General features: G+C 37.4%; 1 protein-coding gene across 1 annotated transcript; it reads right to left on the bottom strand.

The window, feature by feature from the left end:
* Positions 1-329: 329 nt before the first annotated feature.
* On the bottom strand, positions 330-22,936 carry LOC104217392 (cleavage and polyadenylation specificity factor subunit 3-II). Its single transcript, XM_009767629.2, has 18 exons — positions 22,595-22,936; positions 22,321-22,498; positions 21,490-21,562; positions 20,082-20,199; positions 19,152-19,225; positions 17,829-17,965; positions 17,135-17,198; positions 16,317-16,382; positions 15,515-15,584; positions 8,674-8,778; positions 8,344-8,485; positions 7,485-7,584; positions 6,653-7,144; positions 4,305-4,906; positions 2,353-2,472; positions 1,375-1,504; positions 1,141-1,299; positions 330-834 (listed from the first exon to the last, which is right to left on the bottom strand). The coding sequence occupies exons 1-18, from the start codon at positions 22,617-22,619 to the stop codon at positions 673-675; spliced, it is 2,817 nt and encodes a 938-aa protein (XP_009765931.1). The 5' UTR covers positions 22,620-22,936; the 3' UTR covers positions 330-672.
* Between the last annotated feature and the right edge of the window lie 505 nt (positions 22,937-23,441).

Below are 23,441 nucleotides of genomic sequence, written 5' to 3'. Positions count from 1 at the left end.
ATCGAATTTGATTGATTAATATGATTATGTCCATTATTGTTTTTAATGCTCAGGAATATGTTCATTTGCTAATATGATTGTCGGCCATAGTTCAATAAAGATATAGTAGGCAGTGCTGGAGAATTTGTTTGGTTCTGGAATTTGTAATCTTCCTATGAACTACCTTCGCTGCACCATAACAGTAAGTTAATTTTTCTGTCACTTGCACAATCATTCGTATGATAAAGTAACACCTAATACTAGTAAAACTTGACCAAACTATCCATAAGTTAACTTATTACTCACTTTTCTATTTTCAGAGGAAAATGCTAACCTAAAATACAAGGGAATTTCTGGAAGATGAAACCATTCAACGGGTAGAATAACATAAACCAAGACAATAGCACGTACTTTACAAGAGTTTGAGATCATATCTACTGGAAAACAATAGAATCAAAATTATTTACAAGTGGAGGTTTGCTACATTATTTCTATAACTGATGACATTTCACTACAGAAAAGATCTCTAATATGTGAGGCGAACATGAGAGGAAGCTCAACTAGTTGCAAAGCAGAGCTATGATCTGATTCAGACTGGCAATCAGTATTTCCAGCTCCATAATCTTGGCCAGTAGCAAAATGGTGGTTTTAATAACCAAAATCAATGATTCTTTGTTTTCATTCTCCTCTGCTCTAAACTTGTTCGTTCCCCTTCAGGATGTTGTACTTGCACAGTGGACATGTCGCGTTCATCTTAAGCCATTTAACTATGCAGGTGGAGTGGAAATGATGATTACAGGGGAGAGCATGGAGTTCCGTCTCATCCTCGTACAAGCTAAGACATATACAACATTCCTAGCAAACAAGAAAAAATTTGAGGTATTGGTAACTATTTTATCACAAATAATAAACAGAAATTCTACTGTCTATTCACATTCAAGGATGCAATCTCACAATGAGGATCAAAACTGAAACAAGAAATCCATACTAAAATCTCAAAGTAAAGTTGTAGAATATGCATACGGCGAAACAGCTCTATTTCCGATATAGTCAGAACAGTAGGAACAGAATAAAGGAGAAAGAAAATGTTAACTGGTTGAGCTTTCCGTGCCACAACGAGGAACTGGCTTTAAGCATTTCTAAGATACGTAATTAACTTACTGCATCCTCAGGTAAAAGAATACGCTCATTGGCCAAGTATCCACTGCTCGTCTCAATTGGTACCATCTTACCAGCTCCTACACTTGGTTTCTCCTCATCCTTGCAGATATGGAATCTATACTTGGGGAGAACTTTGAGGTCTGCTTCTGATGCACCTTCCTGTGTATTATAGGTGAAAGATCGTTACCAGAAACATATAAATTAAGCTTGTTCTATGGTTTGCTGTCTTCTTACCTGGCCCACTGCATAGAGTACTGCAATTATGCAAGGCAAGCAGCAACAAAGAGCAACTCCTATCAGACATGCCAAAGCAACACAAAAGACGGCAAAGAATACATCGAATGCCAAAAATGCAACTGCCAACCTGCAGCACTTTGGATCAGTAATCAAACAGGACTCTTTCTGAAGGTGGTTGTCACAAAAATTTAAAAAAAGGAAAAGAAAACATCTACAATTCATCAAGCAGACATATTTGAGAGAGAGAGAGAGAAAGAGAGAGAATAATCATCCACGGCTTCTTTTGAGATGACAACACATATGCTGTAATGCAATGATAGATCTAAGCATATAATTCAGCTGGTCCGTGACCGAACAATGAATCAGGCAGCTGAACCAGATAGAATTAGGAATTACATCTTATAGGGAACAACTAGAAATTCTAGGCAAACTTGGAAAAAATTGAATTCCCCTTCCCTTTAACAGTCTGTGGTTCTTCTATGTTGTCATTAACAACAATGATGAAAAATGCCAATTCACATAGTGCATGAACTAATTAATAACATCTTTACCGCAACTACCATTACCCAAAATGTGAAAAGATCAAGGTCGCGTTCGGTCAAATATATCCCAAAGATTTGAAACCCCTGTCTATTTGAGCTGTGCAAGTATTACTAGTACGTCTAAAGGAATTAAAATTAAGAAAAACTCAATTAGAGCCTACATGTAACAGGTTATACCCGATCTCATTGCTATGGCCTACTTTACATCTTGAATAGGGGAGAATTCAAGACAGGGATTGGAATTATTAAAATCACAATTTGAAAATAGTAAAGACAAAAAAATACAAGTCCCACAGACAACCATCAACTAAACATAAAAGTTTTACAATATAAGAGACTAATTTCACACATATTATAACTTTAAGAAGTTTTTCTTGTTTTAGGATTTCTCCCTAGAAATAAAGGCTTGAAGTGATAGTAGATAGTGACATACCAGTATAGACTTGGAGCATTCTGTAAAAGAATATCACCACCAGAGACTATCCAATAAAATCCAACTATCCACCAAAGAAGTGACGCCATTGTATTCACAGTTTCACATCGTTTAGCAACACTGCAATGTCCAGAATGGGAAGGAGTCAATAAATTAAATTTGCCACTTCTACTTCTATAGCAGCGTTAACCAAGAAAAGGAGTATATATCTCTTTTTCCATGCTTAAAAGACACTTAAGATAATCGGTCAAATGATGGTAATACATTTTTTCTTCATAATTTCAAATGACGAGAATAAATGCTTCTATATGTCTAAGTAGAAGATCAAAAGGTGGTGATAACATAGCCAAGTTGAATGGCATGTAATTGACATGCTTCTTTAAGTTGTCGTTTCAGCTTGCAGTGTAACAAATATCAAATTTAACTCATGAAAATCTACTAGAGATAGCAGGTCAATCATGATATGAAAGATGGGTCAAAAGCCATCGAGGTAAAATCAAAAAGTAAGAATCACTAACATGATACTATCACAAACTCTCAGCATAACAGAGCAAATATACATCATTCTCCTTACATTTTTCATTCCCTTAACCTTGTAAAAGAAATTTATAACACTTTCTCATAAGTTTGGGATCTCTCCTGCAGCTCCTTCTTTTTTAAAATAATATTATCCTTCCCTGACACAGGGTGCTGGCAATGATCACATGGATCATATAAAAAATCTTTGTAACCTAACAATATAACCCCAAAGCCCTCTCATACAAAATCCAAAGCAAGTCACTTGCCTTTAAATCAATGTGAAATGTACAAGCTTCGAAATATTATGCCTAATCATTCTGTTAAGAAATAGAGTTTCTATATTAAAAGTATAAAGCAATTAACAAAATTCCAGCTTCTGAAATACAATCAATATTTACCGTCCTTCATTGATCAATCCAAATGTTTCATCTGGTTCGACTTCAGTAGTAAAAATGCAAGGCTTCAAATGGATTACGGAATATTGCGTGGAGAGAAAAAAGGGAAAGAATATGCCAACAAAGTAGCCTCTGATGGAATGCACTGGAATTAGGTTTTTCATGTCAATTATAGTTCAAAGAGTTTGACAAAGAGAAGGAAAAGATTAAACCAGTTCATAGAAGAGAAATTTGAAAATTTCAATGGCTGCTGGAGCCTAATTAAGTAAGAGATGTTGTGTTGCATTCACATGTAGGCACTAGTCTAGATCTTGCAGTGGCGATCAAATTCTGTAAAGTAGTATTCTTTAAGGAGATGATGAGCATTTTGCTAACTTTCTCAGATCAAAGATTTATAGCAAGGTCTCAAGAATGTACTCTTCAAGCAAGAAAAATATTTCTTTTATCCTAACACTATCACTCAAAAAGAAAGAAGAAAACGGAAATCCACCACATTCTTTATGAATATACCAATATTTCCTTTTCCTTTTTTGATAAGTAATGAGTTATACCAACATTCAGTTATATCTTCTATACTAATCAATTTGTTTCCATTAATTGTGTTCAGTTCCTAGCTAAGTTCGCATGGATTCTAAGAGGTTGTAGTCCCTTGGAAGTTCATGTAGCCTATAACCAAACCGCCTCACGAGCTTGAATGTAATGCAATAGTGCATTAGAAATAAAACTATAAGTAAAACCACCACCCTAACACTACAAACAGAGGTGGAGCTAGCCAATAGTATGCGGGTTCGGCCGAATCCAGTCATTTTTGCTTAAACGTTGTATTTATATTAGGAAATTTATTAAATATGTATAAATATTTAACTGCAAACCCAATAACTAAGACGAACTATGGGTTCTCCGGCAAATTCAGAACCCATAAACTTCAAATTATGGTCTCACCCCTGAATACAAAGATGAATTCATCATACAACAAGTATCTATTTAATTGTGACAAAAGGTCGGAAAATACTGAATAAGCTGAATAAATGAGCTAACCTTGATTGATTACCAATACCCAAAACGCCATTTCCCTCTTCACCATTCTCCTCATTATCATTTTCTCCTTGAGAATTTCTCCTTCTATATTCCAACCAAACCAGCACCACATGCACCACGCACTGCAAAGCATACCCACAAACCCAAATCCTAATCGGAACATTGGGCGACTCATCAAACGTGCAGGACAAAATCACAACCGAGACAATAACAAAACCCAAGTTCCACATCATGTCCAGTGCCACCACTGGCTTTGAGTAACCCCAGTCGGCGCGTCGCTCGTCCAGCTCACGCGCCGCCGTCTCCCTCACTAGCATCGACGCACCGCCACCCCTTCCGCCGGTGAGCCGACCAAGAAGTACAGCCAACGATGACTGACGGGCCCCGCCGCCGGTGTCCTCTCGTCGGCTGAGAAGTGGGACCCTTGTGGGGTCTGAAGATATCATATTTGGTGGCTCAGTTGCCATGATTTTAAAGCTGAAAGTGGATAATTGTTTATCTTTTAGAGAGAAGAAGTGCGGTTTGTCAGAAACATAGAATTCATAATAAAGTGATGTAATATTTTTTCTGATAGTTTGATGAATTTGGGTTTGTGTCAGATTCTTGATTTTTGTGCCTAAAAGTTGGAAGGGTAGTTTGGGATGATCAAAATGGGTGAAGGGGGAGGGGGGAGTTAGCTGGTCCAGGTCTGTTTCTGGTAACTACCGATTCTGAACCTGAATCTTTCATAAACTTTTACTGTCAAAAGACAGGCAAACAGGATAAGGGAGATTTAGCACAAGGTCAAAAATCTTTTGATTACCAGTCTATTTACCAAAAAAAATATATATTTTATATTTAAAAATAATTTAACTATAAATTTTCTATTTTGTTCTTTATGAGAGACTTTTATATCGACCTAAATATTATGACATCTTTAAAGTCATAAATTTAAAATATCTTTATTTTTTTTTCAGTTTCGTGTAAAATCAAATTATGTAAACTAATGAAGTAACGAATGGAATAGTATTTATTAAATTCTTTGTTAATTAAGAAAATATTCAAGGTTGCTGCTATTGTCATGTTGTTAAAGAAGATGTGATTATGGAAAAGCCTTCAATTATTAGGATGTGGACAGATTGAGATAACAATGTGGAATAGAAGTTGAGAGACACATGTAAATTTTAAGCAAATAGTACCATCTTATCTGTCTTTCTGTCAATATCTTGGACATCCATTTGTATTTATCATGAAATACAAAAGCAAAGTTTCTAGCTCTTCAAAATTTGATTAGACAAGGGAGAGTATAGGCAATCTTTTAACAATCTGTAATTTTTTCTAGTTTAAGGTAATGTTGTGGCACGGCCAGCATTCACAATGCTTCAAGCATAGTATAAAATGTCCTAAAGCAAGGAAATTTATTTACATCAATGAGTGTGTGTGTGTGTTTGGGGGGGGGGGGGGTGATTTACAACTCTACTGCTAGATAATTTGAATTGAAGTGAACGACCTCAAGGTTTTTGTTACCTCAGCGGCTCAGCCTCCCCAATTGACCTAGGTCTCATCAACCAAACTAGCCCTTTTCAAGCATAGGGCATTGTATGTTTTGCAGCAAAAAAAACTGTTACACGAAAGTAAACCTTACACAAGTTTCTGCTTTATAACCCGCTCTCTAGCAATGACTAGTCTCCAATTTCAGACCATCATCTCGTGTTCTGATAGCATAGCAAAGGAAAAGAGAATGAAATTCGGCTTAGGCTCTCGCAATCAGCTTCCTTAATCCTCAGAGGATGTGAAATGCGAGTTAACATGATGATCAACTCGTTTTAGAATAACCAAAATGAGAAGCATGAGATTCACCCTGGGCTCTTTCATGAGCGTAGGAGAGATCCCCCTTATCTCAAGAGACTGCGCAACATGGAAGCTTACTTTGGTGATGTAGAAAAGCAAGAAGATCGACAAACTGAAGTTGCATGTTCATGATTGCCTTGACCAAAAGAATGTTGGTAAGCAAGGTCGTACATTAGACACCAATGCCACGACCAAGTTGCAAGCAGTAAAACTTAACGAGTCTTCAACTCCAAATTCTTCATGATTGAAATGACCCTCCAAGCAAGTTTCTCATCTACCATTGACCACACGCAACAGAAGTTTACTGTTTCAGATGTGCTATCAGGACTAACATGTATTCTATGAGGACACTTCTCCTTCAGACACAAAGAAACAGTAACTGACTCTATCTGGAGACGGTCTCCATCATTCTGATAGGTTACATCTTGAAAATCATTTGAGAGTTTTGTGTATAGTAAGTGCAGCCACGGGCATTTATCAAGCACAGGAGGCGTGTTTTCTCCTGGTGACAGAGCTACATCTTTACAGTCATCAGAGACACGCACTGGACAACAGCAAGCAAACTGAACTTCATGATTTTCTCCTCCTACCATGACCATTAGCTCATTCTGGTGCACAATTTTGGGATGCTGGTTTTTCTGCATGGTTAGCACCCCTTCAGCTACTCTGTCATCACATACTTGCACAAAAGACTCGGTTCTCGCATTCAGAATCAAATCAATGTCTGCTCTTGAACTTGTGTTTAGAAACTTGAAATTTGGGCTCAAAGAACTTTTAAGAAATTCTCTGGATGCATCAGCTTTAACATAGAGAGTTGAGGGAATGCACACAGTCTCGTTATTTGCAGGATAATAGCACGGGATCCCCAAGTCTGATTCAATTCCCTTTTTTAGCAATGCCATCTTGGGCTTTTCGCCATGCACAAGTATTACATGTTTGGGTGATAGAAATTTGACCAAATCCATGATTCCCTTGGCATCAGTATGTGGACTAAAAGACAGCTGATGGATCTGGCAAAATCCAAGAAGTAAATAAAAGTTATATAGTTCGAAAAGATCAGGGCTAAATAACATAACACTTCCATATTTCATTCTTAATTTCAAGTTGTGATATCCAAAGTAGTAATCTAAAACAGAGAAATAAACACAATTTTGAGCAGATGAAGAAATGACAGGAATGCTCAATTTTACCTTCTCAGCTTGATCATTACCAGATGGTTGATAATGATAGTTATTTGACGAGTCAATGGAGTTTAAATGTGATCATTGTACTGGAGCGTAGACAGATATACAAAAGAGCTGCTATATGATGAAATTAAACAAATTAAAGATGACACAAGAATAGAAATACCTGGCAGCGCACATCAATCTGGGTATTTTCATCAACATTTATTTTGGCGGGAGTTTTAGCAGACATCAACCTGTGTCCTACTGTCCCAGCTACGCAATATCTGAAAAATAGGATCCAAAGGAGGATAGTAGAACATAAGTTTGTAAAATGGTGACAATGAAAATGGAGGAAGTCCATAGCTTATCTCATAGGCTTCTAACTAGTCTTGCAATTCAATGAATAGCAAGCCAGATAGTTCAAATCGTATTAAAGAAAATAGTTTATCCCATAATTAATGTGCATAAAGTAAAAATGAGAGAGCTATTAACTTCTTTTTCTATGCAATGACCAAAGAAGCTAGTTAATTAATGAAGTTTACACACCACAATTCTTTTCGATGTGCTCAACTGAGTTTTACAGTAAAGAGTAAATAACTCAATTGGAAATTCGAATACGAGGTATTTAAAATGGAATCTAGATGAACTTAAAACTCCTATATGGGGAAAAAGAAAAGGAAATGAAAAAAAAAGGAAAGAAATCTTTTTAATGGGAAATAGAAAAATTAAAATCCATAAAAGACGAAATGATCATTATGAATGACATATTTTCATCCATATATATGAGTTTTAATTTTTCTAATTTCCTGAGGAATTGCGAGAAGTCAAACCCTGAAGCAAAAAAAAAAAAATGTAAATACTGGACAAATGTTTTGAAAGAGCAAAATGTGACCAGTTCATATTGACAATCCAACTTTGCTCACTCAACCCAGGCAGTTTTGGATATATGGCAAAGGCAGGACAAATGCTAAATTTAAATTTGAAAATGCATTTCTATTCTGTCTCATTATGGGATATTAAATAAAGTGAATTGCAGATGGTACCCTGGGAGTGTTATGAGGTTCTGTCCGCACGGAGCCCATTGCTTGAAAACTTCAAGTGAAAATCCCCCACTTATCATGCCCGGAGTAGCAAATAAAACACAAGGTCCAGGAGCATTTATCATGGAACGATCGAAACTGTGGACTACAAAGTAAAATCAGAAGATAATGTAAGATGAGCAAACCAATACGTTGATCTTAATCTTTCACTTGAGCTACTAAAGAAAACCGAAGGGGAATATTGTAGCACAACAAAGCTTCATAACCCTGATCCTGTTTAACATAGCTAATCTACAATTTCCTGAAGCTTGCAATGAGTGATTGAGGAAGCACCATTTTTGAAGTCAAATGCATTTCGTGTTGCGGCAGTACTTTTCACCTTTTGGCTGGTCCAGTTTATGAGAACTTTGTAGTACAAATTAGCTTGAATAGTCAAACCTGAAAGATTAGTAGCTCACGACTAAGAATAAGGTATCAAAATTACAAAAAAAGACATAATATATATCCAAAATGTTTGCAGGATTATCATACCACCAAAATTATTAGTAAAGAGAACTCATAAGAACCTAGTATAAACAATAAAATATTTGTTAAGGATTAAGAAAATTATATTGCTGAGCCACGATGATCTGTTACGAAGTTCACGGTTCTGTAATATTACTCTTTACTAGGAACCTTGTCTGACCAGAGCTCGGTGACAGAGCCAAGCAGGAAAAAGAGCAGTGAAAATTCCTCAGAATACACCATTCTTTTGCTGTGGTTACTGTCATGGATTCAGAAAAGGATGTAATAGGGAACTTTCTAAGAAAAAAAAGGTCCAATTGTCCATCCAGCTAATTATTGAGATATGCATCAATTTCAGTTTTCTGAATGATACTATTATTGACATAACAGTAAATTATTGGTAAACTAAGTTATTTGCTGTTGTTAAGTTTGAGGCAAAACATCAAGAAGTATAAAGAACAAATAAACCATGCATCACACAAGGTTGACTGAAGTAGAATTTAAAAAACAGAAACCATTTTTTATAGATAAACAAAGAAAACAGATCCTCCGGGTAATGGATTGACTATGACTATTCATCAATATCCCACCAGTCTCTCCTTTAGATGCGGCAAAGTTATGAAGTCCCGCAACTTGACAGGTGGTAAGATGAGCTAGTGAGAAGGAAAAGTGACAAAACGCCAGATCTTATTCATCACTTTAGTATCAACAACATTGGCTATTGCTTTCAGAGAAACAAAATGGTGATGTCGACATCGAAGCTAAATTATAGCATTGGCTCATTTCGTAAGCAATAATTCATATTGTTCAACCCCGAGCACTAAATAAACGAGGAATACCACTATAATACACATTTAACAGGAAATTCCAGTATATCGGCTATGATAACCCCATAAAATCAGATAACTAGAGATTTTGATGATGAGAAATGCTTGTTAAGCTACTACTTGTCATTGGGGACTAATTTCTTTGACAAACAAAGCTCAACTAACTGGCAACTGCTTCTAACTATTGCAGACAGTCTTAGAGGAGAGAGAAGAAGCTGAAATTCAATGCCAGTCAAAGCCGTATTAGAAGTTACCGGAACTAAAAGTTATTAGTACTGACATGCACATCAAATATTTGGTGGAGAAAATGTTTGTTAATTAGAGATGGTTACATGGTATATGATACTATGTTAGTTACCTCCAGTAAATCTAACTACAACATCCTAGAAGACTCACTTTCTACCAAGTCATAACTGTCTTTCGACAACAGATCAGACTTCATGATGTACACTGGGATGCTTATGTTTTCGCTTACATATCAAATAAAATTGATTGGCATGCCAACAGCATTATGTGCAGATAGCTTCATAGCTTCAACAACACTTAATAAAGCATACATAAATTACAGAGATATAAGTGCACATAAATGCCCCGGTGAGGAGGTGTGAGAGGTTGACCATAGTGGGTCTGAGGAGAGGTCGAGATGGGCCTAAGAAGTATTGGGGAGAGGTGATTAGTCATAACATGGCGCTGCTCCAACTTACTGAGGACATTACCCTTGATAGGCGGATGTGGAGGTTGGGAATTAGGGTAGAAGGTTAGCAGATGTGACACCCTAGGCGAATCCCACGTCGACAAAATACGGGAGAGATGTTGGGTATATAAGTAGATATGCCTTAGACTCTAGTGACGCGTTTTAAAGCCGTGCGGGCCTAGGCTCAAAGCGGATAATATTACTAGTGGTTTGAGCTGTTACATATGGTATTAGAGGCACTCCACGTGCAACCTTGAATGGTGGCGGGGCAAACCTCAGCGAGGACGCTGAGCCCCTAAGGGGGTATATGTGACACCCTAGGCAAATCTCACATCGACAAAACACGGGAGAGATGTCGGGTATATAAGTAGACATGCCTTACACTCTAGTGATGCGATTTAAAGTCGTGCAAGCATAAGCCCAAAGCGGATAGTATTACTAGTGGGCTGGCTTGTTACAGAAGATAGGCGTGCGTGTCTCCTCTTCATGTCGGTAGCATTAATATTAGTCTCGTATTTTCACAGCTTCATATTCGCAGTTTCTTTAACTTTGGTTATTCTATCACCTTTGTAAGAAGGCACGGGAGAAAATATGATATATTGATATTGTGTGTTCAATACAATACAAGAGGTCCTTATTTATAGCTATACTATACAAGGACATACTACTCCTATTCCAATGTGGGACAAGACTACATTATGTAAATATCTACACTCCCCCTCAAGCCGGTGCATAAACATCATATGTACCGAGCTTGTTACACATGTAACTAATACGAGAACCAGTAAGAGACTTAGTGAAAATATCTGCTAGTTGATCATTCTACTTTACAAACTTTGTAACAATATCTCCTGAAAGTTTTTTTCTCTGACAAAATGACAGTCGATCTCAATGTGTTTAGTCCTCTCACGGAACACCGAATTTGACGCAATATGAAGAGCAGCTTGGTTATCACACAATAGTTCCATCCTGCTGATTTCTCCGAACTTTAACTCCTTGAGCAACTGCTTGACCCAAACTAACTCACACGTTGCCATAGCCATGGCCCGATATTCCGCTTTGGCGCTAGATCGAGCAACTACATTTTGTTTCTTGCTCTTCCACGAGACCAAATTAACTCCTATTAGAACACAATATCCAGATGTACATCGTCTATCAGAAGGTGATCCTGCCCAATCAGCATCTGTGTACCCAACAATCTGCTCGTGGCCTCGATCCTCGAATAGTAATCCTTTGCCTGGAGCTGACTTTATATACCGAAGAATACGAACTGCATCCCAGTGACTATCACAGGGAGAATCCATAAACTGACTTACAACACCCACCGGAAAAGAAATATCAGGTCTGGTCACTGTGAGGTAATTCAATTTTCCAACCAACCTCCTATATCTCGTAGGGTCTCTAAGAGGCTCTCCTGTCCAGGCAGAAGCTTAGCATTCGGATCCATAGGAGAGTCAATAGGTCTGCAACCCATCATTCCAGTCTCTTCAAGAATGTCTAAGGCATACTTCCGCGGTGAAATAACAATACCTGAGATAGTCTGAGCGACCTCAATAATTAGAAAATACTGCAGTCTGCCCAGATCCTTAGTTTGAAAGTGCTGAAAGAGATGTTGCTTCAGATTAGTAATACCATCTTGATCGTTGCCAGTAATAACAATATCATCAACATAAACCACCAGATAAATACACAAATTCGGAGCAGAATGCTGATAAAACACAGAGTGATCAGCCTTACTACGAGTCATGCTGAACTCCTGAATAATTGTGCTGAACTTACCAAACCAGGCTCGAGGGGACTGTTTCAAACCATATAGTGACCTGCACAATCTGCACACAACCACTAAACTCCCCCTGAGCAACAAAACCAGATGGATGCTCCATATAAACTTCCTCGTCAAGATCACCGTGGAGAAAAGCATTCTTAATGTCTAACTGATAAAGAGGCCAATGACGTACAGCAGCCATGGACAAAAAAAGACGAACAGATGCTACTTTAGCCACAGGAGAAAAAGTATCACTATAATCAAGCCCAAAAATCTGAGTATATCCTTAAGCCGATCAACCTGGCCATCCGGGCCGACTTTGACTGCATAAACCCAACGATAACCAACAGTAGACTTACCTGCAGGAAGAGGAACAAGCTCCCAAGTGCCACTCGCATGTAAAGCAGACATCTCGTCAATCATAGCATGTCGCCATCCAGGATGAGATAGTGCCTCACCTGTAGACTTAGGAATAGAAACAGTGGACAAAGAAGATATAAAAGCATAATGAGGTGACGACAGACAATGATACTTAGACCAACATAGTGGGGATTAGGATTAAGTGTGAACCGTACATCTTTGCGGAGTGCAATTGGTTGACTAAGAGGAGACAAGTCCGCAGTAGGTGCAGAATCTGATGCAGGACGTGAATCACCTGGGCCTGATGCTGGATGTGGACGGCGATGATAAGCCAAGAGTGGCGGAGCTGCAGAAGGTTGAACTGGATTATGGGGAGGAATTGGACCTATAGGTGGTGGAACTGGAGCTATAGATGGTGGAACGGGAGCTATAGGTGGTGGAGCTGGAGATGTAGAGGAAAATGGATGGGAGATAGTGACTGAATCTCCAAAAGAAGAGACTGGTAGTACCTCAGAAATATCTAAGTGATTACCTGGACCTGTGAAGTATGATTGGGTTTCAAAGAAGGTAACTTCAGCGGACATAAGGTACCGCTGGAGGTCAGGAGAATAGCATCGATACCCCTTTTGCGTTCTCGAGAAACCAAGAAATACGCACTTAAGAGCACGGAGAGCTAACTTATCTGTTCCTGGAGTAAGGTTATGGACAAAACAAGTGCTTCCAAAGATACGGGGTGGAAGAGAGAACAAAGGTAAGTGGGGAAACATAACAGAGAATGGAACTTGGTTCTGGATAGCTGAAGATGGCATACGATTAATAAGATAGCAAGATGTAAGAACTGCATCCCCCCAAAAACGCAACGGAACATGAGATTGTATGAGTAGGGTACGAGCAATTTCAATAAGATGTCTATTCTTTCTTTCAGCTACCCATTTTGTTGAGATGTGTACGGACAACATGTTTGATGAATAATCCCATGAGATTTCATAAACTGCTGAAATGGGAAAGACAAATACTCTCGGGCATTATCACTACGAAATGTGCGAATAGAAACCCCAAATTGATTTTGAATTTCAGCGTAAAAGGTCTGAAAAATAGAAAACAACTCAGATCGATTTTTTATCAAAAATATCCAGGTGCACCTAAAATAGTCATCAATGAAACTAACAAAGTAGCGGAATCCTAAGGTAGAACTGACCCGACTAGGACCCTAAACATCTGAATGGACTAAAGTAAACGGTGACTCCGCTCGATTATCAATACGTCGAGGAAAATGAGAGCAAGTATGCTTACCGAGCTGACAAGACTCACACTCTAGAGCTGACAAGTGAGATAAACCAGGTACCATTTTCTTAAGTTTTGACAAACTAGGATGTCCCAACCGTTTATGTGATAAATCTGGTGAATCAGTAACAGGACAAGTCGTTGAAGGAAGACAAGATGTAAGTCCATGTGATTTAGCAAGGATAAGGTAATAAAGTCCATTTGATTCACGCCCGGTACCAATGATCCGCCCTGTACTGCGTTCCTATATAAAAACATGGTCATCAAGAAATAAAACGGCACATTTAAGTGATTTGGCTAGGCGACTAACAGCTATGAGATTAAAAGGACTATTAGGGACATAAAGAACTGAATCTAAAGGTAAGGAAGGAATTGGGCTTGCTTGACCTATTGCAGTCGCCATGGTTTGAGACTCATTGGCCATTGTGACTCTTGGAAGAGATTGCGAATACGAAATAGTAGTGAAAAGAGATTTGTTACCAAAAATATGATCTGATGCACCTGAATCAATGACCCAAGACTCAGAGGATGAAGATTGAGAGACACAAGTCACGCTATTATCTATTTGAACAACAGAAGCTATCTCAGAAGATGTTTGCTTACCTGCTTTGTATTGAAGAAAATCCACTAAAGAAACCATCCGACTATTCGAAGTATCGGTTCTCATGTCGCTACAATTAATAGTAGTAGGGTTAACTTGAAATAGTGAAAATTAGTAACTCCTTTGGGAAAACTGAAGATTACTGTAGCTCTCGGAATATTATTGTTGCAGCCGGAAAAATTCAAAGTGGTCGGAATGAAATAAAAACAGTAGGGATAGGATGGAATTACCAGATGACCCAACTGTTCTGAAGAAACTTTTTCAAAAAATGGCCGGAAGTCCACTTCTGAAATCACTGTTCACGCCGGAAAAATATAAAAGTGGTCGGAATTTGGTGTAACCTGGATGGGTAGGCTCGAAATTGCAAGGGGAACAATCTGTCTTGAAGAATCGTCGCCAAAAAATGGCCACAAGGTGGCCCACGCGACGTCAGAACTTCGCCGGAAAATTTTCTTCCGACCGCTACACTACCGCCGGAGATTTTCACTGGGGTTTGGTCGCCGGACAGTGTCTACTCTTGTGGTAGTGTTGGATTTTGCACAACACTAACCGAGACAAAGCAGACGCAAACCAACTTTGAAAAGTTGCCGGAAAAAAAGGGTTCCAGTGACTGATTCACTTCCCGGAATCGCTGGAATTTATGCACAGCGATAAATCTCTCACGATAGCTCTGATACCATGTGAGAAGGCACAGGAGAAAATACGATATATTGATATTGTGTGTTCAATACAATACAAGAGGTCCTTAGTTATAGCTATACTATACAAGGACATACTACTCCTATTCTAATGTGAGACAAGACTACATTATGTACATATCTAACAACCTTATCACCTTATCTCCTTATCTTGTTATTGTTACTACTTGTTGTTTCTGTCTCTTTTTATTTTTCTTTGAGCCGGGGATCTATCGGAAATAGACTCTCTACCTTCACAAAGGTAGGCGTGAGGTTTGCGTACATCCTACCCTCCCCAGAGCCCACTTTGTAAGATTTACACTGGATATGTTGTTGTTGTATAAGTGCACATAAAGAATTCTAGTTCTTTTAATCTGATCAAGGACAGACAGATTTCAAGAAAGAAATATCACATAGCTGAATAACTTAAGAAAGGAACATGCAAGGAAATTAAGGGAGAACCTGCGGCAAAATAAATAGGAGCTTTAAGATTCATTCGCTCCCAATAGTCATCCAATAGCATACAGAGTTCCTATTTGGTGAAGTATAGTCCACCAGTAAAGTTGAATACTTGCATTAATATATTACATTGAGAAGGAAACCAAAATGTACAAAGCAGAAAGAACATAAAGGAAAAACATCAACAAAAAAAGGAGTGAGGAAATCCCAAATTTAATAATCTACATACATAAACCATTAGTAGCAATAAATGTGAGATATAAAGAACATCTAGACTTAGATTTCCTAATTTTCATACCGTTTTTTCCAATTAGAGTGAAATCCCACCGGATAGAGTGGAAAGGATACAGAGGATCTATATAGCTCACCCCAACTATTTTGGGATTGAGGTAAAAGTTGATTGATTGAAATGTAGACATCGTTACTTATACCTTGGCACTATCAGACGGGGGTACTCTTGTTGGACTTTATATACAAGCCTGTTGACAACTCTTGCAGCAATGATGTCTTAGTTTTTCATAATCAAATATTTGAAAACAAATTGACAGCTCAGAGAATTACATGCATAATACTCGAGTTTTGACAAGTTAAACACATCCCTCATGGGATGTCTTGAGACAAAATACTGATCAGGAGTTTCGCACTGTTGATTAATTCTTCAGTAAAATTCTGTTAAATGTGTCCCCTCATACCTTCAGTTACTTGTCGTTACAGAAGATCTAAAGCTAAAGCATGTCTTAAATCTAGGCATTAAGAAAGCTAGACTAATTAATACTTTAACCAAAATAATTGAAGAAATAAAAACCTGAGCTCTTCCCAGAGCAAATGTAGGGATGAGCACCTTTCCTCCACTAGCAACACATTTGTGAACCTGGAATAATCAGCTTTTGGTATTAAAGCGTTAGTAAATAAAAAGTGAATTCAACTTGAAATTGACTAAAGCAAAATGGGTAACACTAACAAAAGAATCACTAATATTTTAAAGATAAAGAACTCTTACTGATAGAGAATTGCAATATATAGAATGTTTTAGACGAGAACCCTCCACTTCAATATAGAATAACGTAAGCAGAAAAAATTATACGGTAAAAAGAAATTATGCTAAACTGCCGGAAACGATGAAGAGCAGGAAACAAAGAAAACAAACATGTGCATGCACACATCCTTTTGATTTGATTAAGTCTTAAAACAAAAAGCAATTTCCCTTGGTACAGATTTGTTCAGCATTAGCAATCAATCAAGGGATGATGGATAAAGAAAACGCAATGCAGTCTCTTTCCTGCACTTTTTAAGAGGGAATCAAGGCTTGGACTATACTGAGAAGTGGATTCACAAGCAAAATATCATTTTAGGTTTGGAGTATACAGCACTAGATGGTACACGCTACCTTGAAGCCACTGTAAGCACACCACCAAACTACTTAGTATACTTAAAACAGCCATTGACATCAGGATATAAAGCATAGGACAAGGACAAAACTCCAAGCAAGACTCTTATAAACACTCACTCTTTGCAAGCGTATTCTGTCACAGCAACGTGTAAAAGAAAAACATATGCACAACATAAATGACAATTAAAGAGGCAAAAAGAATCAAGTCTGTGTAGTAGCCAAAAGTTCCATACTGCTTCGAGAAACTCCCGCTCCCGGGCATATTTGGAATCACGGAAGGTGGTTGCATAAGTTGACCTGCAAGGACAAAAATTTGAGTAGAAGAAATCTCTTGCAGCTAAAATTTTCATTTTCCAAGGTTAGGACAATGTTATTAGATTTATTTCTCAGGAAATCTTCAAATTTTGAATCACAAGAGTGATGATTACAATTTGTTTAAAAGAGGCACTGTAAGAAGGGAGGACCACCAATATCACACCTCCAACTTGGAATAACACGGAAAAGGAGGATTTTACATCAATTTCACACCATTTGACACTAAGATGTTTCAGTCATTCCAATTAGCAGGAGACATAAATTTTTGCAAGAACTAACATGTGAATTTGGTGCTAGTCGTCTAACACTGTTAGCATACACAAAAACTATATACTGATTCTCAATATCCAACAGATTTCTTCAGATCTTGAATCATACTTTTCCTTTACAGGTGCAAACTATTTTTAGAGCCAAGCCCCTAGCCCAAAGAGTATTGAGATTAGAAACCTGGTCATGGTCATCAATACACTTGAGCTGCATAAAATCGCAAAATAAAAATGAAACTGGAAAAAAATCATCAATGTTTGATTTAGACCAAAAAAAATTGACCAAGATTGTTTTCCATGACATGTACTCATGCAGGTCATTTTCAAGATAGTATCTGCTACTTACTCTGTTATGACAAGGTCCAGCTGCAGCCGATCGATTTGAGCAGCTCCAAGATGTCTATCGGGTGTCATATTATAATCTCCAGTGTATACTATAGCAGCATCACCCACTTTAGCATAAAACATTGCAGCACCAAGAACCTATACATATAGTTCCATATCACAGCATCAATGTTGATTTACCATTCATGCATCATTTACAGCGGGATGACAAAATTCTGGTCTATTCCTTTTGTGCATCATATGTAGAAGGAAATTGAGTTGCACATTCACAAGAAAGAATATTCGTTCTGATATATACGAGGATTTCAATTGAAGATATTTACAAAATTTTGATGAGAGAGCTAGTTTAGAACAACATGAACTTGGGAGGGATATCAGACAAATTTATTTTTCTTTTGATCATTAATCCAACATTTACTCCTGCACATTTTTCATCTACATTTGCTGGTTGATCAAATGTCTTCCACATGAGAGCACCCATCGCATATGCCATATTTACTAGGAAACAAATGAAGGTAGACAGCTGCAAGCGTGCAATGTAGAGACGAAAGACGATATTTTGATTCTACTTTAAGCTCATACTTTATTACTACACTTGGATTGCATGACTTTGGTTCCAAGAATGAACTTGCAGCTAGCTTCAGCAATTAGGTTATTTTAAATCTTTTCTTTTTCCAGAAGCCAGTAAACCAATGTAAAGTGGCTCCTATATCATTTTACATCGGGTTCTGCTGGCAGTATATTTCGCAATATCACTTTCATAGGTAGAATTTCAAGTCAATGTCGTAGGCAAATTATGATACAAGTGCTTTTTTCTATATCCGTTCTCATTGTTTAAACCATCTGATCTTCTAGGCTGCTCTTTTTCTTTTTGTTTTGTGAAATCGCCGTGTTGCTGCTTTTATTGAGTAACTTCAAAATGAAAAAAAATTGTTCTCTACCTGGTGTTAGAACAGAGTCCAGGAAAAAAAGACATACACAGCTTCCCATATGGAAATGGAGTATATATAGCTGCTTGTGGCTTCCAAGGTGAAGAATGAAGACAGAAACTATAGTGATCTTCGCACAGCTGCCGCATGGGTTAGCTACTAGCACTAACACGAGTGTGAGAGAGAGGGAAACTGGACTGAAATTTTTACTCAGCATTACAAGAGTCAGCAATGATTAACAATCTGCATCTGCTTCAGAAATGTATGTCGAGTTGAAAAGGGAATTACTAATTCCAAAAAGATGGAATATGATATAAGCACCAGAAAAATGCCATTTTAAACTTGAGTTCAAAAGGGAATGTTTGTGCAAATAAAGTGAAAAGTTTAAACCATACATGTCCAGCATAGTATGCTCGAATCAGAAAGTCCCTGTCAACCAGCACAGTCTGCTTCAGATCCACCGCAGTAACTGCACACCAAATGCAAAGTTAAAATAACTCATTTTAATTTGGCGATGAATAAGAGGATAAAGATGCAGAAACTGTTATTAGGTGAGCATGTCTGCTAACTTATGTACAACGGATTCAGACACCACATCTTGTTAGATCCTCGGAATTCACTTCACTCGTCAATTCAATCTTGTGTTTGCATTAAATTAATATTGCTCGTTGTAGGAGTTCAATCAGCAATCTCTTATCATGTTAAACTGATAACTAGTGGACTGCAAAAGAAGCTCGTGAAGTTAACCTATGAGTCAGAAAAAGTGACCATTAAAACCATTGGAACCACACTAGTGGTATCAAGAGCTGGCAGCTTGGCTAAGGCAATCAGAAAAGGTTGTGCATTAGTCAAAGCTTGCAGCTTGGCTGAGCCAGCAGATTTGATCAAAAGAAACAGAAATGATTTGTCCATTAGGCAGACAATGCACTCATGCAACCATGTGAAGGAGTGGAAAATCCAATCATTGGCAGGTTGGCTTTATTCACCCCTATATATGCAACAATTACAAATAGATCCAGCAATATGCACATGATCTTCAGAGAACTGATTGGATATTACAGTTGTAAGTGGTTATGTCATTGATGCACAGAGTACTATATTGTTTCAACTTGAGAGATCATTAATATGCTTAACCTAACTTCGCTTTGCCTCGACCCCTAGGAAGTTGGTTTAACCACTAAGAAGTGAACTTGCCTAGTTGACAACTTTTTAAAGGAAATAATATGAACATATACTGCAAAACTGAAGAAAATTCTAACCATTTACCAGAAAATTGAATCACACTATAAAAAGGTCAAGGGAGTGACTAGTAGGAGAAAGGATACCTTTCTTCATGCATTCTGTAATATGCTCAGAACTAAATTGCTCCGCCTCTCCTCTTCTATCAACCATCACTTTGCGATAATCTTCCAGCATCAATGGAGCCAACGCTTTTGTTGGATACTGAAGGATCAGTGATTAAAATAGATCATAGAGAGCAGATCATAAAAATCGAAGTGCAAATATTCTTGCTCAGGTATTCTAGCAAAAAAAACTCTGGATACTAAAAGCATATGTTAAATGGACTTATAAGTACATCTCTGGTGCAAATAAAAGAGGAATTGGAAGGAATTGAAAATCTTGCACAGAATAATGTACAAAAATTGGAAGAATGTTTTAAAAGCTCCCAACACATCAGGATTTTCCGGAGGCAAACAACTTCCAATTGGTCGTACATTTGTTAACTTGTAACAGAATCTCTACCTAATCCCTTGAAAATTTCTAATATTTATGTGTTTTAAGAAAGTTTCGAGACATATGTCTAAACATATCTCGTTTCTTGCTATCGCTTCACATTTTATTTTCATATGTTGTCTAAAGTTGATGTAAATATCGAGTCATTATATTTCCTTTGTACCATCTTGGTACCAGTTTATTAAAATCTTTACTTATCAGGAAAAAAAATAGCAAACCATAACAATTTTTAGAGCAATCACCACGACATTCTTCTTTTTTTATAAGGGGCAAAAAAACAAATTACAAGGTGCCATGACATTCTTTTTTTTTTTCCGATTCATATTTCCTTTTGTTAAAAGAAAGCATTCCTAATTCTTAGGTAACTTCGGTTTTTTACGTGTAAATATAAGATTGGCTTTTTAATCAGAATAACTCCTGAGATCACGAAATATAGTTCTCCCCAATAATAGCAGAACTCCGAATTTGTTACTATGGAAGATAAAATGCAACATCTACTGGGACAACCAAAACTTTAATGCCGCTACTGATTAGGTGGTTGAATATGCATTGCTGGCAAGTCAAGGCTTATGTTTCAAAAAGTTATGACAATAACATGTTGAAACAGATAATGTCAATTATCAAACTTAGGGAGATATATGTTGTTTCTAACAAAATAAAGTATGTGATTACAGTTCAAAGCTTTCGAAGTTTTTTTTTTTTTTTTTGTATATACAATGACTTTGCATTTATTGTTCAAAGCTGTTGTATGAGATTTTGCCAGTAAGATTACTAGTGAAAGTAAATTCCCTAACCTGCTTCAGTTAGCTATTTACAGCTTCTTCTTTTTTTGACAGAAGGTAAGGAAATATTGGAAAAGGAATGCACTTCAGTAAGAGACACACAACAACGAAAAACAAAATCAAGTGAAGCATCTCATCATTTACATCCCCATTTTGCTTCTGTATTCCTTTACTCTATTGAAGTGATAAGTATTATAAAGGGGTACAAAGGAAATACCGTCATGTATATGGGGCCATTATACCCACACACTTCAGTAAAATATGGAAGAGCTCCAATATGGTCTAAGTGGCTGCAACCAAAATTCATTAAATTAGACCAGTAGAGTTAAAAAGTTATAATATACTATAACACATACATAAAATAGAGAATGTGATTTACCAAGCTGGGGCAAATCTTTCCCCCGTCTCTAGAGGGTTTCATGAATTTCATTTAATTATTCAAAAGTGTACAAGGTTACTATGAAATATATACATAATAGGGGATGCAATTCGATTCACCAAGCTGGGGCATATCTTTCCCCCCGTCTCTGAAGGGGTTCATGGATTTCATCTAATTAAACAAAGAGTAAAAGGTTTTATGAAATATACACATAATACGGGATACAACGCCGCGCTGAGGCATAATTCTCCCCCATCTTTAAAGAATTCCACCAAAAATCATAAAACAAGACCAAAGAGCAAAAGGTTACAATGATGTCACACAAACAGGGGATGTGATTCTCCAAGCTGCAGGAAATCTTTCCCCTGTCTCTAAAGGGGTTCATTGAAACTCATTAAATTAGTCCAAAGAGTTAAAAGAAAAGTTCTATGATATCCATTGGCTGAGCCACAGTCGGGAAGGGGTTCAATCAGCAGAAATCGTGTTACGCAAGTAGGGCAAAAATATTTTTTCCATATATATTAACTTTTGAATCCCTTGTAGTGGCAAAGATAGTTAATTGTTTGAGGTCACAAGTTAAATTTTTGAATCGCCTTGTTAAAATTCCTGGCTCTGCCACTTATGATATATACACAACATACAACAATAAGTAGTGACAGAGTATCATACAAATGGGTGATGATGATGCATGAGAGAGCGTTGTTGAAGTCTCCAGACTTAGAAATTAGAGAGAAATCCGGGTATCTGCGATGGTCGAGGTACCCCATATGCATCCCACAATCAAACATTATCTTCTTGCCATTTATTGTCACCACAACACAGCTCTTTCCTACCTCCTGTCCTGCCCCTGTAATTCAATTTTTTTTCGTTTAAGCATTTCATCAAACAAGTAGCAGACACTGTAGTAGATCAAAAGAATAATGCAGCTAGGCTTTTTGCTTACCCAAAACTAAACATTCGATCGCCATGCTTCTTCTTTTTCTTCTAAATTAAAAGAGTTAACTTCCGCGATTTTCTCCTTCAACTTTTGCTTGGTAAAAGCCTGCACCTTCAAATATAAATTGCGCGGGAAGGAAATGGTATTACTAACAGGTTTATGAGGCGGACCCGCGTTCAGGGTTAGAGCACCCGCAGCTTTCAAGTGGCACCTGGGTGTTGTACACTTGTACTGTACAACTGTTGTAGACTTGGTAGCCTAGTGACGGGTGCACTGGTTGAGCTCACTCTTTTCAAGGCTTTCTGTAAGTATTGGGCGAGTGTTCGAGTCTGCTTCATTTTTAAACGCTGTATTTTTCCTCATAGTTGGCTCCGCTGTTTTAACAGGCGTGCGCGTAACGCGAGACACTGGGTGCAAGTTCATGGGTATTTAATTTTTAATATTTCATAAAATAATATAATTATAATAAATATTTTTAAATGGATAAAAATATTTTAAAAATTAAGAAAATTATAAATAAGTGATATATATATATATATATATATATATATATACTGCCTGAACTACTATACTGCGTGGGCTCTATAGTCTCAACCTTAAAAATATCGGATAATATAGTACTCAATAATAACAAAACATGTTAGTAGTAGCTTAGTGTGCTTAAACTCAACACAACATTATTTAGCCTATCATTTAGGCTAAACGAATATCCATATAAGATGTATAAATCAAGATACAAGAAATACCTCACTCGCCGAGATTGTGGCCAATGCTTGACCTTTTCTGATTTTATTCACTAAAACTATATCAGGGTAAGAGAGAAAGGAGTTTACAGAGTAAGAGAGAGAGGGGA

Source organism: Nicotiana sylvestris, chromosome 4 (genome assembly GCF_000393655.2).
Source record: "Nicotiana sylvestris chromosome 4, ASM39365v2, whole genome shotgun sequence".
Classification (NCBI taxonomy): Eukaryota; Viridiplantae; Streptophyta; class Magnoliopsida; order Solanales; family Solanaceae; genus Nicotiana; species Nicotiana sylvestris.
This window is presented reverse-complemented; position numbering and strand designations above follow the sequence as displayed.

Coding starts and splice junctions, on each gene's coding strand:
- LOC104217392 (XM_009767629.2), bottom strand. CDS start 22,619: ATGGCGATCGAATGTTTAGTTTTGG. Junction 22,499..22,594: donor GATCGAATGTTTAGTTTTGG/GTAAGCAAAAAG, acceptor ATTGAATTACAG/GGGCAGGACAGGAGGTAGGA. Junction 2,473..4,304: donor GGTATTGGTAATCAATCAAG/GTTAGCTCATTT, acceptor TGGACATTGCAG/TGTTGCTAAACGATGTGAAA.